General features: G+C 34.4%; 1 protein-coding gene across 1 annotated transcript; it reads right to left on the minus strand.

Annotated features, from left to right (window-relative positions):
* Positions 1-1,885: 1,885 nt before the first annotated feature.
* Positions 1,886-5,508, minus strand: LOC125854243 (uncharacterized). Its single transcript, XM_049533742.1, has 8 exons — positions 5,099-5,508; positions 4,812-4,871; positions 4,666-4,693; positions 4,268-4,299; positions 4,056-4,182; positions 3,678-3,965; positions 2,413-2,520; positions 1,886-2,302 (listed from the first exon to the last, which is right to left on the minus strand). Exons 1-8 carry the CDS (start codon positions 5,506-5,508, stop codon positions 1,886-1,888), a joined length of 1,470 nt encoding a protein of 489 aa, XP_049389699.1.
* Positions 5,509-18,722: the final 13,214 nt, after the last annotated feature.

Here is an 18,722-nt window from a genome sequence, read left to right on the forward strand (position 1 = left end):
AACTGGTACTCAACATGAGATGTTGACTAAGTTTTTGAGGCTGAAGTCGCATGTGTTGCATGGTTCTGAGAGTGAGGATGCTTATGATTTCAATCTAGATTGCTATGAGAGGCATCATAAGTTAAGCATTGTACTTGAGCATGCAGTAGAGTTCGTGACCTTCCAGCTTCAAGGTGAGGATAAGCAATGGTGGAGGGCTTATGTGGAATGCAGATCGTCAGTCTTGCCCCTACTCACATGGACACCAGTTCCATGCTTTGTTCCTGGAGAAGTATGTGCCCCAGACTTTGAGGGATCGCAGAAAGGATGAGTTCATGGCCTTGGAAAAGGGTGGTATGACTGTAGCTGCCTATGATGCGAAGTTCCATGCCTTGTCCAGATATGCTACCAAGTTGGTGACTATAAAGGAGGAGAGGATTTGTCTATTCATCAAGGGATTGAACCCCGAGTTACAGGTATTTTCTATTCACATGACCTCTGCAGGTAAAAGTGTTAATGAGGTGATAGACTTTGAGAAGAAAATGGAAGGAGTTCGACGTGATAGGCATGCCAAGGATTTGTCTAAGAAGCCCAAGAGCACAAGTAACTTTCATGGTTCCTACTCCAGAGGTTCAGGTAGGCCAGTGATTGCAGCTCGTCCCATTCACTCAGCCATTCCCCCTTCTATAGGTGGACACTTGGGAACTCCAAAGAAGAATCCCATTCAGGATAGTCAGGGAGCCGCACTTTCGTCTAGTAGCAGGCCATCTTTTGACCGCAGTTGTTACAATTGTGGAGAACCCGGGCATATACAGAGAGATTGTCCCCATCCGCGCATGTCGACCCCGTGCATCAAAAAACAAGAGCGGTGGTACCAGCAGGAAATAGTAGTAATGACAGAGGACGTCCACAAGGTGGGTGAAGAGGAAATCAGCGAGGACATGGAGGTCGGGGAAATAGTAATATAGGTAGAGGAGTAGTGCAGCCAGGCAAAGAGGCTACCTGTCAAGAAGATAGGGCTCAGTTTTATGCCTTTCCGGGCAAGACCGAGGTTGAGGTGTCTGATCAAATGTACTATTCTTGTCTATGACCGGATGACTACTATTTTATTTGATCTTAGTTCTACTTATTTATGTATGTCAGTTCAGTTTGCCTTGGGAATTGATGCGGTATGTGATGTGCTTGATGCCACCATCCAATTTTCTACCCCAGTTGGAGAGTCTGTCATATAACTACTAAAAAAACAGTGTTTAGTGACGGATAAATCCGTCGCAAATAGACATATATTCGTTCACTAAACTATATTTGCGATGGATTAGCAATGAAATGTTGACCGTTATAATTTTGCTCGTAGCTAACCCCTTTGCGACGGCAAAATTGATTCCGTAGCAAGATTAGCGACAATCTAGCGACATATGATATCCGTAGTAAAATGGTAGCGACGGAAAGTTTTGTCGCTAGATTTATATATTTCGTTGCAAATTACATAAATGAATTCGTCGTCCTATAAGTTTACGACGAAAATAATTTATCGCTAATCCGTCGCAAACTTTTGGTAACCAATTATTATTTGTCGCAATCCGTCACCAATTTTAGTTCTTTAACTATTCCCAAAATTCGTCGCAATATTCCATCGTTAAATTTGTCGTAGAATTATTTCTATTCATTTTATTTATAATATATAGAAAATGTAAATTATTAAACTTTCTAATAATAACAAATATTCATATAACATAAACGTTACTTCATATATAACCCGTGCACCAAAACATATATTCATCTAATATTAAGTCCAAAACATCTACACCAAGCATCAAACATCTAGCAATTACCAATGTTTAGAACTCGTAATTGTCACTGCATAATTTGTTTTCCTTTAACAAAAATCAGATAAGAAAAACTAATGCTAGGGAGAAGAAATATGGTCATCATCTGAAACAACCTTATTAGGCACCATAGGTGTTGTTGATGATGCGTCACCAATAGGAGTATCAGTTGATTGATGTGATGGTAAAGAAGTTACACCTTCTATGCGCTCAAGTAATATAGGAATCATGTGATCAGTCAATGTAGGAATCAATTTCTTCACGAACTCATCCATATTTTCCATCGGTGCACATTGAGAAACAGATGGTGGTATTGATGATGAAGCATCAGATTGAGAAGGGATAGAAAGATTTGGTCCGTAGTAACTTTTTTCTTGAGTTCCAAGACCATATATTCTTCTCTTCTTTTCTCCACCTGCAGCTTGATAATATGCGTCATGTTGATCAATATCAGATTCAGACTCAATTTTCTCATGTAATATTTCTTCATATCTTTCCCGCAATAAGTAGAGACATTAAAATTATAATAAAGAATACTAACTATAAGTTTCTCCAAATAAAAAGAATATGAATGTCAAAAGTCGATAATTTTATAAATTCTACTTACATGAACAATTCGTGCTCGCTCATCAACAAAAGATTTTCCATCGTGATCATGTGTGTGGACGTGCAAATGGAGCTCACTTGGTGTTGGGTCTCGACCCTTTTCAATAGCCTACCCAAAATAAATAAATTGCCCCAGTTATGTTATGAACAATATGATATAATTAGGTAAAGTATTTCAATAAACACAAAAAGTCTATTTAATTTCACTGAGGAACCCACAATTGAGGTCGCCCCTATGGCAGAAATAATGCTAACAATTCAAATCGAGCCTCTAAAGATGAAGGAACCAACATTTGTAAAAATTGAGATATCTTTCATAACTTTCTTATACAAGTTTCAGATTCAAAAATCGGCGACAACGAGCCAAAAACTGTCCAAAATAGTACTTGGTGACAAAGAAAAAGATTCAGATTCAGATTCAAAAATCAAGTTCTATAATAAGAAGTTATTCATATTCAATCTATTGCATGCAATGTCAGAAGACAATCTAAAATATTAAGCTCCCTTCTTCTATAAGCAAGACCCATTAAGGCTCTTACAATAAAAAATAAATTCTAAGGCAACTAACTATTATAAGCTTCTAGAGGTAGTACTGGTGAAAATTTTTGGAACAATTAATATGTACCTATACTCATGTGTTGGATATTTTTCTTTAAGCCGAGAATTTATCGGAAACAATCTCTTATCTCACAAAGGTATAAATAAAGTCTATGTACATCCTACTCTCTTAATTTTACTATATTACTAGCGCTAACCAAATATCCAGGCAGAATATATCTCCATTTTCTTATGCCATCTTGGTAGAGTTCACATCTTTGTACACATTCAGGCAAAACTTTTACATGTAAAGTTCAAATCTATACATTTTTCCCTGTAACTTTTTATTTTGTCTAACCAACTATTATAACGTGGGGCTTTTATTTTTAAGTTTTTCCAGCCAACATACAGTTCTAGCTAAAGACATCTATCACCCTATACAATAGGCAAAAGTATATGTCAATTTATCTATTTGATTTTGTTCGCCTTATGTCCAAATTTACTATCAGAAAGAATACAATTAAGAGTTTAAAAGTCGAAAGTGTCATCAACAACAATTGTATGTTGCACCAAAACAGATGCACTGCAACAACAGTCCCAAAACATAATTGAACAAAAAAAAAAAGAGGCACTTCTACTATTTGTGTACTATAGACTTTTAGTAATGACTAAAAGATAAGGAAAATGTATTTTGTCGAAGAATATATATTGCGTGAACTATATACTTACAAGTTTCTTACGATGCTCCCCAATAGAGATAGATCCACCTGTATGAGTTCCGACAGCATCTTCTCTTCCTCCACGACAAATTTTTTTATTTTTTTCTGACTTTGCAACATTCTCAAGAGCTTGCCAAAGCCTCATCCAATTTTCCCACACAATATCAGTTACATATCCGGGATTAGTTCCGTTCTTTTTTATTCTGGAAATAAAATCGCTATATCGTAGTGATGCCTTAATCTCCCATTGTCTTTTCACTGCATTTTCATTAGTTGAAGAGTCCCAATAGAATTCCTTCTGAAATTAGTTTGTAAAGTAATAACATTAATATCATATCTATAAAAAGTTTATCACTTTCTTAAACTCAATTATAATGAAATAACATACCTTGAATTCTCCAAAATAAAAATCTTTTACAGGTTGCGAGACACCTTTCCAATTGATTCCATTGGGATCAAGTTCATTTTTGAAAGACTTAGCTATGAAAGTAGAGCATGTCGAAGAAGGCTCCAATCTATATAAATTTCAGGACATTATTTAAATACATATGTATCTTATTAAAAATATATATACTAATGATACTATAAACATGGACTAACCCTGTAGGAGTAAGAGTAATAACTGTTCTCNACTGTTGTGGGAATAGGAACAGTAGGCATTTTTGGAGGAATAGCAGAATTACCGCAACCTGAGGATTTTCCTACACGACTTGCACTACCTCGACCTCTACCTCGAGCCATATCTTCAAAATATGTAAGTATTGTAAGATCAACACTTGTAAAAGATCAATTATTTTTAAATAAAGTTCATCAGTATGACCAAATGTTACAAAATTTCATGCATATGACATACTAAAAATTAGAGCTAGAATCTCCTGCAGATTTTAAACAGATGACTAAACAGTCTTTTCGAAGTGAAATTTCAGACATATAAAGTCAAAATAGGGGGAGGAAAACTATAATCAACTAAATAAATGCAACTGAAAAACAATACTAACAGATATCATTGCAGCTACTACAACACGTCTAAGAAGTGAAGAAAGTAGAAAAGAACAGGAGAAGAAAGAGTAACTCATCCCACAATAGTGAAGCTGAATACGTAATAGTACAGAAAATAAAAAAGAAAAAGTTATCGAAAACTTACCTTACTAGTTGCAGCAGTCGAAGAGAAGAGGAAGAAGTCACAATAGTTGAGAATAACCAGCTGAACTCCAAATTTTAAGGAAAATCTATAAAACAAAAGGAAACATCAAAAAATAGAAATCTCAAGTTGAATAAACAAAACAAGATTCTTAATCATATCGAATAGAAGAAAAAGTCATTCAAATATGATTACATTAAAAAAACATAAACTAAGGAAATAATAACATTATGAAATATTACTACACTCAAAAAATATTGAAGATACAATAACATATTGTTATTAAGAACTAGTCACTATCTAAATCTTCTTCAAATTCTTCCTCATTCTCCTCAGTTTCTTCAGATTCATACTCCTCCTTAGTTTCATACTCCTCCTCTGTAGATTCTCCAAGGATTTCATGATACTTTGGATGTAACCCATCAATGGGTTCTTCCATTTCAAGTACACCCACATTTAAATCATGTAAGAGTATTTCTTCATCAACAGAAACATTCATATCTATCTCATGGACTTCAACTTCATTGACTTGAAATGGAACATTTAGTTCTGGAGTTGGTGCCACTTTCTCATCAGGTAATTCCACAACATTACGAGGTTTAACCTTCAATACGGCTAGCCAATCAATCTTGTCCTTTTTCTTGCTAGGAGATGGGACATAACACTTGTGTTGCTTGCATTGCAAGAATAAAAGGTTCATACTTTTTATACCGACGACGTTGATTAACATCAATCAATTTGTATTGATTATGCTTCTTCACACCAACATCTATAGTTGGGTCAAACCATTCACACTTGAATAAGACAGTTTGCTTTAAAGGTTCTTCACGGTATTCCACTTGTATAATCCCTTTTATCCGTCCATAGTAATCACCAAAATATGGATCTCAAATACAAACTCCACTGTTCATTATTGATTTAGCGCTACCATAACATTTTGTATGAAATTTGTATCCATTAACAAAATACATTGAATGACATGTAGCGCCTATTAATGGTCCATGAGCAAGGCTACGCAAGAATTTATTCTCTATATGATTGCATCGGACCTATTTAAAAAAAGACTTAGTTAAATTCACAAGACAATTTAGGTGCACAGGCAAATGTTCCATCAAGTCAAAGAACCCTGGAGGAAATATACGTTCTAACTTACACAAAATTTGTGGGATATCTGCTTCTAATCTCTCCATGCCATCCACTCGTAGAGTGGTTGAAGTAAGATCTTTAAAAAATAAGCTCAACTCCGTTAAGTGCTTGCCAGACATTACTAGGAAGTAATTCACGAAAAGCAATAGGCAAAAGTCTTTGCATGAACACGTGACAATCATGACTTTTCATGCCATATAGCTTTTTCGTATTTGTGTCTGGACATCTACCTAAATTTGAAACATACCCATCTGGAAATTTCAAATCTTTGACCCAATTAAACAAGATAGCTTTTTCTTCCTTGTCTATTGTATATACTGCTATGGGGTATTTACCATTTGAATCCTTTGCCAACTGAGGTCGATCACAATAGTTCCATATCCAAACGTGATTGTGAATTGTCTTTGGTTTTATCAACAATATTAAGAACTGTGTTAAATACATTATCAAAGACATTTTTCTCAATATGCATGACATCAAGGTTATGCCGAATCATGTTAGAACTCCAATATGGCAAATCCCAAAACATACTTTGATTTTTCCATCCACAAGACTTACATATTCTTCGATTAACCTCCCTGTATCTAACTCAGTTACTTTCATTATCCCTAAGTCACAAATTTGGTTCAAAATCTCCTCTCCTGTTTTGTAACGTGGTGGAAATATTTTGACAGTCTTGCCTTTAAAGAAGTTTTTATGATCTCTCCGGAAAGGATGATGTTGGTCAAGAAACATCCTATGACTGTCAAACCAAGATGTTTTTCTACCATGTTCTAATCTAAAAGATTGTGTCTCCTCCATACAATAAGGACAAGCTAACTTGCCTGCAGTACTCTATCCTGATAACATAGAATATGCTGGAAAGTCACTTATAGTCCACATCAAAGCTGCCCTTAGTTGAAAGTTTTGCTTTTTTGAAATGTCAAATGCTTCTACACCTGTCTCCCACAACAAGGTCAACTCTTTTATTAGAGGTTGCAGATAAACATCAATTTTATGTTTGGGATTGTTTGGCCCTGGAATAATGACAGTTAAGAACATATACCCTTCCTTCATGCACATTCCTAGAGGTAAATTATATGGAGTTACAATCACTGGCCACGAAGAGTATTTCCTCCCAGTCTGACTGAATGGTTGGAAACCATCCGTNCTGGAATAATGACAGTTAAGAACATATACACTTCCTTCATGCACATTCCTGGAGGTAAATTATATGGAGTTACAATCACTGGCCACGAAGAGTATTTCCTCCCAGGCTGACTGAATGGTTGGAAACCATCCGTACATAACCTCAATCTTACATTTCTTGGTTCATTGGCAAAAAAGGTATGAGTTTCATTGAAGTGTTTCCAAGCATCAGAGTCTGATGGATGACGCATTACCCCTTCATCCTGTGTATGCTCATGATGCCATCTCATATCAGCAGTTGTAGCATGAGATGCATATAATCTTTTTAATCTAGGAATCAAAGGAAAATAATACATTTTCTTATAAGGGACCAATTTCCGCTTACGAGAGCCTACACGACGCTTATACCTCTGATTGCCACAAAATTTACAAGATGTAAGGTTCTCATCATCGCCCCAATATAACATACATCCTGATTCACAACATTAAATCTTCTCAACTGGCAAACCCAAGCTACGCAACAATTTCTTTGTTTGATAATAGTTATCAAGCACTATGTTATCTTCAGGTAAAGAATCTTTCAACAATTGCATCATTTGATTGTAACCTCTCTGTGACATGTTGTTTTCTATTTTAATGTTTAACATCCTAGAGGCAACTTCAAGTTGAGAGACGGAGGAACCGGGATACAATTTTGCATTAGCAGCATGTAGTAAATCATAAAATCTTTGAGACTCAGGATTAGGCTCCTCCTCTATTGGAGGATCAGACGCCTCCTCTATTGAAGGATTGATCTCCTCCTCCATTGAAGTTTCATAAGTATGAGATGACTCATGTTCAATATTGCTTTGAAATTGTCGACTCAAACCTTGATCAAAGTTTGGACCAGCTACATCCAAAACCATTTGTCGGTACGGATTATCATATCCCAATTCAGGTTGAGTTCCACCATGCAAATCATTAACATAATACATCTCATCAATAACATCTTCTTCCCCTTGATATTTCCAAACAAAATAGTTCTCAACAAATTCATATTGAAAAAGGTGATATTTAACCATTTCAACATCCATGTATTTAAGGTTATGACATTTTTTACAAGGACATTTAATGTTGTCACCACTCATACGATTTTTTTGTGAACATGCATACTGAATAAAGTTATTCACACCGGTTATAAAACTGGAGAGTATACCCCCTCGTCCATCCAACCTCTCATACATCCAGCCACGCTTCAAATTACTCATGTTCCTATAAATTTTAGAATAATCAACACAATCAAAAATTTCTCTTTTATAAGTTATACAATCTGGATGTCCTCCAAAGAAAAGATCAGATTAAAATACCTTTATGAAAAAGAGTATATCTTAGCACTTTTTAAATCATTCGCCGCCTTTTCTGTTAATATAAGTGTTCTTGATCACTGTCCAGTTATCTTAAAATATATTATTCTATTAATCTTCAGTTACAAAAAGTGAAATAACAAGAAAATGATGAGTTGTAGGAAGTGCAATGTCAAGGAAAGGTTCATACTGAAATACCTTTATTAGTGCTCCTTTATGTTTTTTTATCACTGTCCAGTTAGTTTAGTATGATTTGACCCAACTATAATGTTATTTTAAAATAGTGTACTCTCTTAAATCCCTACACATAAATGATATGATGATTTGTTCTACTACTAATTCTAGTTTAGACTAATTAAATGTCAAGTCATTTGATAATTATAAGCCTAAAGTTAGATCAAAAAATAAGTACTACACTTGTTGTATTGTACTCTAATTATTGTAAAGTTACAAAAAGTGTGATGCCAAAAAGATAAATACAAATATTACTGCAAACAATCAAGAAAGTGGTTTGAATTTCATTTCTCTTGCTAGTAACTAATTTCTAGTGTTACGATTGTAAATATAATGGAGTACCAAATAAAAATCATAGCGAGGAGCTGAAAAGTTGAGAAAAGATGGATGAAAAGAGAAGGATGCAGGGCGAGTGAAATTAGTGGAACAAGACGAGATTTGAGAGCCTTGAAAGATTGCAACGTCAGCAAAATCTGTGTATAACATTTGAAATATTAACCACCATAGCATAATTACCCCATGTTTGCTCACAATCAATACCGTTCTGAAAGTTTCATCAAGCATAAAGATGGACAACCCAAAATATTAAACAAACTAAGAGAGATAAGTAGAACTTACGTAAACTTGATATAGTTGTTCTTAGGATAAATAAGCAGCAACACGTTCACGAAGAAGTAAAGGTCCACATATTCTCCACAAACTATAATAACACCATGTGGTAAAGAAAAAAATACAAACTTAAATATCAGTGTATGTTGATCAGGTGAATTTCTTTACATAAATAGAGGAGTACAAAGAAAAGAAACAGAGAAGTAGAGCAGAGAAAGCAAGCAGTTGTTTAATAGCTATGAAAAATTGAACTTTGCATACTTTACATTAAATCTAAAATTTGTGAAAGACATGTTAATCTGATTAACCATCAGAGATCTCAATCACTTGTATCTAATCCAGTAGAGTATGACAACGAGAACTCAAGAAGAATCTTTCATTTGATATGGATCAAGGAAAAAATCTTTAGATACACCAAAATTTGATTGACTTACTACAGAAATTTAGGTACAGATGAAAATATTGAATGAAAATTTTGCTAGTCTCTTCTTGATTTACTTCCTTGTGTGTGGCAGAAAAAAGTTGATGGCAATAGATGTCATTTTTTGTTTGTTTGTTATTCATTTCTTTAATTATGTGTATGAATAGAAAATCATTTTTTGTTTAGTTTATGAACAACTTCTTTAAGTTGATAATGTTAATTCTTATCTAAAACTCTCTTTCTTGAACCATTTTTATTAACTTGTATCTAATTCGACAATGTTTGACAATACGTAAAAATTATAATTGAATCAGCTACCAAATACATATCAAATTACTAATCGACTATCACAAATAAATATTTTTTCTTTAAGTCATGACTTTGACAAACCAAGAAAAATGAAATAGAATAAGATTGAGAAAGAGAGCTTACTTGGTTAGCTGTTCTTAGGACAAACAGGCAGCAAACACATTCACGAAGAAACAAAACTCCACACATTTTTCATAAGCTGCAATAAGGCCTTCTAAAATAGAAAAAAAAACATAATTTAAACACCACTATATATTCTCATAAAACGAGTTATACGATGCCTATACTAAACTTTTCAAATTAACAATTTCAAAATAGAAAAATACAAACAAAAGTTAAAAATAGAACTCAAAGACCCAACAAGCATAGCAAAATGTATTCCTGATAATGCCCAGAATCTTGTTGCTATTCAAGCTACACCCAGATAGAAAAAGTGACTACTAACAACAAAAAAATAGTCTTATTCACAGTTGATTACTAACAACAAAAAGTAATTATGTTAAGATCTGGTTTTGACATCTTTTATAATATCACTAATCTCTTAAAACAAACCCTAATTGCAAAGTGTAACTCGATTATGGCAAAATCATTCTTCCTAGTAGAACCCTTGTCTCATATTTCAAGATTACCAAAACCCACAAACAAAATCAACACAAATCGATAGAACACATGTTAATATACAAAAAATAAACTCGAAATTAGAGTATACAAAAGTTAGTACAACTCATTTGATTTTGAATTCCAAAATTGATAGAAACTCATTGATCTCTCACATTGAAGAGAGTGAAAGAGCAATTATTTGTAGCGTTTTTGAAGAATGGGGAAGAGGAATAGTTGAAGAGCAGAAGAGAGAGAGGGGGGGAGAGCTCAAATCTTTTGTTAGTAGAATTGAGAGGGAATTTTTGTGTGCCCTAACTTATCCCTAAATTTTTATTTTATTTTGCGACAGATTTAACAACACATATAAATTCCGTCGCTAACAAACATCTTTGATTTATTTAGAATGGAAACTAATGACGGATTTTTCTGTCGCTACAAAATATAAAATTTATAAATAAATACTAAAAGTTGTAATGACGAATTTTCCGTTGCTAATCCGTCGTTCAAAATTAATTCAATTTGTCGCAGCACTTCCGTTGTTAAATTCGTAGGAAATATTAAGGCGCCAACTTTTCGCGCTAATAAATAGTGACGGAATATACAATCCGTCGCCATTCCGTCGCTATAGAATTAAAAAAAATTGCTTATTATTATTGCGACAAAATATTTATTCCGTAGTTAATCCGTTGTTATATAGCAACGAAATATATTATGTCTTTAGTAGTGATATAGTCACCCATGTGTATCGTGCTTATCTTGTCTTGTTTATGGTTTTCAGAATTGGGCTGATTTGGTTATTCTGGATATGACTAACTTTGATATAATCTTAGTCATGACTTGCTTGGAACTCAAATCCAACTTTCTATCTCCGTGCAAGCCGCTGGGGTGAGGTTATTTCCACCAGGGCGGGTCCGCTGTGGCAGGATAGGTCCCGCTGTGATGGGACAGTCACGACTTAAATCAAGGGAAAATCCCAAAATTGTTATTTTCTGCAAAACTTTATTCTTAAGAGCTATGGGACGACCCAGGGCAGTTTCTTATCAGATTCCCACGATTTCTCACGTTAAAGGTAAGTTAATTACTCCCCTATTTCGTATTTCAATTCTTAGAACTTAAAATCCTTGTAAATTATCGTATGGTGGGGTGGCCTGAAGTTAATGGTGGAAAAAGCCCTAGCTAAACATTACGTTCATGGGTTTAGACTTGGGTTGATATTTTGATATAATCCGGGTAAATTAGGCCTTGTTTATTGATTATTGCGTTAATTTCTTGTTAATAGACCAAGAACAAGTTGAAAAACTTCGGAAAAGGGAAGGCTCAAATGTCTTAGGAATATTCAGGCTTAGTTTCGAGGTAGGTGATGGTTCAACTTCTTATTGTGTGATATATGGCAGTTAATCGCTCTATTGTATGCATGCATGTATGAGAATAGGCAAACATGAATTGAATACAATTAAATGATTATGTGTAAACAACTACATGCCATGAACCTATTGCTTAACTATGTGACTATGTGCATTGTTCATTGTGGTGTGATTGTGACTGTTGTTGTGCTGACTGGACTGGATGTCACGTTTCGACAAACATATTGGACCGGGTGTCATGTTCTGACACATATATTGGACCGAGTGTCACATTTTGGACATATGAATATTGGATCGGGTGTCACGTTCCGACACACTAACTGTTTGGGTATGGGTTCCATGAGGAACCAGTTGTTATTGTTACATTTATAATTACTTGTCATGGTTATTGGGAAATTATACGTTGCTCCTAAAATGATGATTGAAATGTGCATTCTGTATATGTGTGTTTACTGTGTTGTAATGTCTTACTTATATTACGCTACTAGAGTAGTTGCGTGATCCTACCAGTATACTGTTGTTTCTGTACTGATCTGATACTGCACTTGCTCTTTCTTTGTTGAGTACATGGCATCATCAGGCGGCTATTGATAGACCTCGTTTAGGAGATCATTGACCAAGACCGGATTTAAGGATGAACCAGTTTTTTCAGGCTACCATGGATCCATCATTAGTTTAGTCCATTCTTTTCAGATTCAGACTATATGTTTAGACTTTTTTTATATTTAATTTTCGTGATTGCACCCCCATTTTGTTAAATTTGTTGATTAGTAGAGTCTTGGTACAATGACTTTCAGTTCTGGGGGTTAAATATCTGCAATAGTTGTTTGTTAGACCTTTGGAGTTTATGGGAACTCCTCATTTAATTCATCATTTAAACCTACTTCCGTATCTTTAAATGGTTTAGTTTCCTTAAGTTGCGTAGTCAAGTTGTAGTAGTGTTCTCCCACCGGAGAGTTAGCGTGGGTGCCAATCACGGCAGTCTGGGTTGTAACACTGAATGAAAGGATTGCAATAAATATAGATATACACTCAACTAAATGTAAAGAAATAAAGAAGTGAAATCATTAAAACCTTACAAAAATTACTTACTTATCTCTGAAGTCAGCATTTTAAGTGAAAACAAAGTAAAAATACACTTTTAAATCTATTTTGGAGATTCTCTAACTAACAACCATCATTATGAGCTACATGATGATACATCGTCTCGCCCATGCTTCCAAAACTATCTTATACCGTGTCGGGATATAGAACCTCTCAACTAAGAGGATCCACTAAGCAATGATCCTTCACTCATGTTTGCAAGACATGGTTTAAGTCGATTTTGAGTTGTCTGAACTCATCTCCATATCAGTGGTCAAAACTACTCCGAATAATATATATATATATATATATACTTATGCTCAAATGTATAAAAGATACTCTTTCTCTAGTTTGAGATAATTGCTCAAACTATCCTCTTAAAAGAGGTAATTACTCTATACTCAGTTTCTGAAAACTCATTTACTTATCTGAAAAATAATACTCTCTTTCTTCATGTAAAAATGAAACATCTAGGAAATACTTAGTTCCCTTAGGGCTCGTTTGGTGTGAGGTATAATAACAAATAGTCCCGGGATTGAATTATAGTACCGCTTATTTTGTTGTTTGGTTGGCAAGTTCGGGATAACTTATCCCGGGATTAATAATTAGTACCGGGATAAGTTATCCCTCTCCTTGGGTGGTATAGTAATCCCGGGATAAAATAGGTAAATGACAAAAATGTCTCTTTCAACCCTTTTGTTATATCACTTTTTACATTAATGAAGGGCATTTTTGTAAACAAATAAATTGTTCTTAAAATTTATTATTTTGAATACAACAAACCAAACACTCAATAAAAAATAATCTCAACACAACTTATCCCATCATAACTAATCCCAACATAACTTATCCCAACATAACTTATCCCATCATAACTCATTTTCAAACCAAACGACCCCTTATAGTCTTGCTCAAATCTTAGTTAAAACTCTTTCTCAAACTTCTCTTTAGTTTCTCAAAAATTCAGTTTAAAACACAAATGTTGGCTTTAAAAGATTCTCAAGATTTATAACTCAAAAGAGGGCTCAAGTTGAAATATAGACATGAACAAATCAACTCAATGATCTCAATAACAATATAGAAAATTCAATACTTTGAACTCAATAACTCAAAACTCAACAATACTACTCATCTAATGAATACTCAATTCATATAGTTCATGCTGAAATAGAGACATAAATGAATCAACTCAAGAATCTCAATGCATAACATAAAGCAATTCAATAATCAGGAATAAAATTTCAAAGACAATGAGAACTCAAAAACTCAAAATCAACTCATCTCAAGAGTAGTCAAATATAGGGATGGAACCCTAGATTAAACTTTTACTGATTTGAAAGTAGATATAAGGCGTGTGGATGAACTAGTCCAAATCTATGATAATCTTACATACCCGAAAGAACAAGGTTATTGAAGAATCTTGAAGAAGAGGTTGATTAGAATCCTTGAAACCCTAGCTTGAAAGAGAACAATCAAAAGAACCATTCTTGAGATTCTTGAATTAGTTTCTTGAAATCTCTATGGCCAAGAATTATAATTTTCATTAGTGATTCACATTTGTATGGAGAAATTTGAGTTGGAAAGAATGAAATTCTTGGAGTAGGACTTACCTTGAAGAAGAATTTTGAAAAAGATTGAAAAAATCTTGAATGCAAGTCTTCTACTTTGATTTTTCCTTAAGGTTTTTCCTTAGGGTTTGAGAGACAAGAGAATGTTGGATTAAGAAATGAAAATCTAATTTGTTTGGGCCTTTAATAAGTCAAGAAAATTATTTAGGGTTTTCTTAGAGGTAAAAAGAAAAAAGTGACCATTTTTAATGTTTTCCCGTCGGCTAATTAATACTTCACTACACTGTATCATGTTACAAAAATGATCATAACATTTTTCTCGAAACTCAAGTTGTTGTGAAATTTGTGGCGTTGGAAAGAAGACTAAAATACCTTTAATTTGATAGGTTATGGTCTCATAATTCTTTAAATTCTAAGAGATATGAACGTTTCAAGTTAACCCAAGTAGATTTTTACATCAAAACTTAGTGGTAGGGGATTTTAGTGACCTTAATTCATATCCAAATTCTTTTCTACACTAAAAAATTTACCTATACACATATGTACAATTTAAGAATCACCCGAAATGATCTTACATGTAAATGAAAATCAGTTCTGGTCATAACTTAGAAATTTTAGGGTTGTTGCACAAACATTACTTTCTTACCAAAAAATAGGCAAAAACACCACTTAGTACATGTGACACAAAAAGAAAGTAAAACAAACACAAATACTGAAATTACAAAAAGGACTAAAACATAAACTTAAACAAAAAAATAAGTGTTGCAAGAAGCATAAGACAAAGATAACAGCAAAACAAAATAATAAAGCTCCAACTCATGGTCCCTCAAAAACCTAAAGCCTAAGCTCTAAGTCAAGCTGCTCGACCTCTTGATCTTCATTCTCCTTTTCACGCATCCAATCTACACAGATAGTAACACTACTTGATTGCTCAAACTCTTGATCTTTATTCTTCTTCAAACGCATCCAATCTGCAGTGATAGTAAAACTGCTTGACTGTTCAACCTCTTTATCTTCATTCTCCTTCTCACGCATCCAATCTGCAGTCACAGTAACACTATTGGAAATCCCGATAGGTAAAGAAATTTTTTCAATTGGTGTAGAAGCCAAAGAACCATTTTCATTTGGTTGATTTCCATGTGGAGTTTATTGATTAAGACGATGAAAAAACAAATCTGCCTGAATAAGTAGAGGATCAGGTACAACTTCAGGTACAACAACATGAGGCACTGTAGGCTGTTGCAATTGGTCATGAATCGACTTTCGACGACCAAGAATTCTGTGAGGCTCTCGTACAAGCAGATCCCTTGTACGGGGAAGGTAAAAGCGCGCTGACCTCGTATCACAGTTTGGTGAGCCATTTCGCTTGATGGTTGTTGTTGCTGCATTTTTTGTAAAGTAATTTTTTGGTGAACTTGAGAAATGTATTGGTGAAGAAATGTCTACTGAAATATATAGGCTCAAGACTTCTAATAAAATTGTGTTTGCACAAATAAGGTAAAAATTTAAATGTATTTGATTATGGTCAACGGGTAATTTAGGATATCTTTAAAAAATAACCCAGTAAGGTAAGAAGTTAAATGTTTTGATTATGGTCAAGGGGTAGTTCAGGATATTTCATTAAAAATTAACTCATTATGGTAAGAAGTTAAATGTGTTGAGTATGGTCAAGGGTAATTCAAAATATTTCTTTAAAAAGCAACCACCTTTTTTAGATTTCTTAAACCCCATATAGAACAATCTTCGTGCTTCCTCTTCTCTTCTCTCTCCTTTTCTTATTAGACTCAAACAAAATTTTATAATATCAAATCAAATTTTCATTAGCTTCTCCTTGGTGATTATAGTTATTCCTTTTTTGAACAACTCAGATTTATTTTAGATAATTATTAATTTTTCAGAATAGATAATTGCGTAGAATTTCACTTTCTTCTACTTATCCTGAAAGATCTAACACAAATTTAATTGGATCTATAGAACAACCAATGCTAGATAAGTACATTTTAATTTGGATATGACCAAATGAATGCAAAATAATTAACTTTTAAAAATAATTTTTATCACAATCTCAATTTTGTATCTCATTTGTGACTTGTGAGTAGTTAGTTATTAACTTATTCTTGTAAGTTGAATAGATCAAAGTTGTATCCTCAAAAAAATGTGTCACTTATTTCTATTAAGGGGTAATTTCATGCCCCGAACTATCCCTGAGACACGGACACGGGACCTAAGACCACAAGTGACCTCAAGATAACCCTACTGGCATGCGAGCATACTAAAGATAATAAACTGATGCAAAAACTAAATCATAAATAAAATGAAAAGATAGGGAATACCCATATGCTATAACTGAGATAAATGAAAACTTATGAGTTTAATATAAAGAAGATATTAATTCAATACAAAGTTGAATCTAACAATGTCTGAAAATAGCCACTAACTGACTAGAAATGTTGGGATAGGCCCCAGCTAAGTCTAGCAAAGTTGAAACTAAAGGACTAAAAATACTAAAAAGAAACTCATGACTATTGTCCTCGGAGAATGATGACTCACCACTGATTTTGCTGAACTGTAGATCGGGAACCGATCTAAGCGTGATTTGGAAGCTGAGAACCTGAACCTACATCACAAGAAGACGTAGTGCAGAGTAGGCATCACTACTTGAAATTTACTAAGCATACAGGAAAGAATAAAGCCGAAATAACATATAACTGAACAAAGTAAATAAGCAATGATATAATCTGAACATGAAATAGATACTGAATACTGAGCTTACTGAATGCAATGACCAATTTATAACATATTGAGACTGAATACTGAATATACTGATACATGGTCAATGCAATAGAATCTGACTAAACTGTGGGAGCTACTAATAATTGATAATAAAACAACACCAGCTAAATGTGGAGTCTGATGTATACGCCCCATCGAGAGGACCCAATATGCCCTGCCAGAGGTAAAGAGGCATGCTGGTGTAATCACTGAAGTGATGCCCACATAGGGGACTTACAACCTACGTGACTAGTAGTTCTGGGACTATTTTGGTACTCTAAACCCTAGTCCAACTAGGTATTATTCTACTCCCAATGTATTAAGTGATTAACACATTATGACTGAATTTCTGTAAGTTACTGATAGCTCAAACTGGAAATGCAAACTGAGTAGGCAACAATTAATTGATATTGATGCATTAATAACTGAGGCAAGTATAACTGAATAACTGAAAGATTTGACCTAGCATGTGTAATTCAAGAACTAAAGAAATACATAACTAGTGTTTTGGAATTGATGCAATAAACTTAATATTAACATACTAATCTGATTTGGATCATTCTAACAACTAAGAACCCAACAATTCTAACATTAAAGAAACCTAGGTCTAGTCATAATAAGGGAATCAAGAAACTGACTGAAAACTAGGGACCTAATTGGTGAAACGAACCCACTAGTGAAATCCCACATACCTGGTGACGAATTCCAAGGAGAAATCTTTTGATTTTGGGGCTAGAACTGATGGAACCTTGCTGCGCTCTTGAACTAGGGTTCTTGACCCCTTTTCATTTCTTATGCTTTATTTTTTCTATGTTTTGATTAATGATTTGACTTAGGTAAGTTCTAGTTATATTTCTAGGCTTAAACTGACTAAAACCTCGTTTAAACGACGTAGCTTAGGGGTCCAACGAAATAGGGAATGACTTAACTACTGTTGGAGTGACCGACGAACGGGACCTATGGGCCGTAGGTCAACCTACGATCTGTAGATTGGGGTCGTAGGTTAAGTCTGCCCGACAGAGCATCACTAAAATGGGAATAACTTTTTACTCGGATGTCAAATTTTAGCAAACTCGGTGGCGTTAGAAAGAAGATTCAATTATCTACCATATAATAGGTCATGGGACACATAATTCCTTTTGTGCTGGGAGTGATGATCATATGAAGTTGACCCAATCAGTAATTTCCCCCTAATTGGTTGTTGACCTTCACCAACGATTAGACCTACGAACCGTGGATCGAACGACGGTCCATGCTGGTCGCTTGTCGTTAGCCTCAGAGGCTGGGTAAAGGGGCCCTCGATCCATGGACATAGACTACGGACCGTGGTCTGGCCT

This window comes from Solanum stenotomum, chromosome 1 (genome assembly GCF_019186545.1).
Source record: "Solanum stenotomum isolate F172 chromosome 1, ASM1918654v1, whole genome shotgun sequence".
In the NCBI taxonomy this organism is placed as follows: domain Eukaryota; kingdom Viridiplantae; phylum Streptophyta; class Magnoliopsida; order Solanales; family Solanaceae; genus Solanum; species Solanum stenotomum.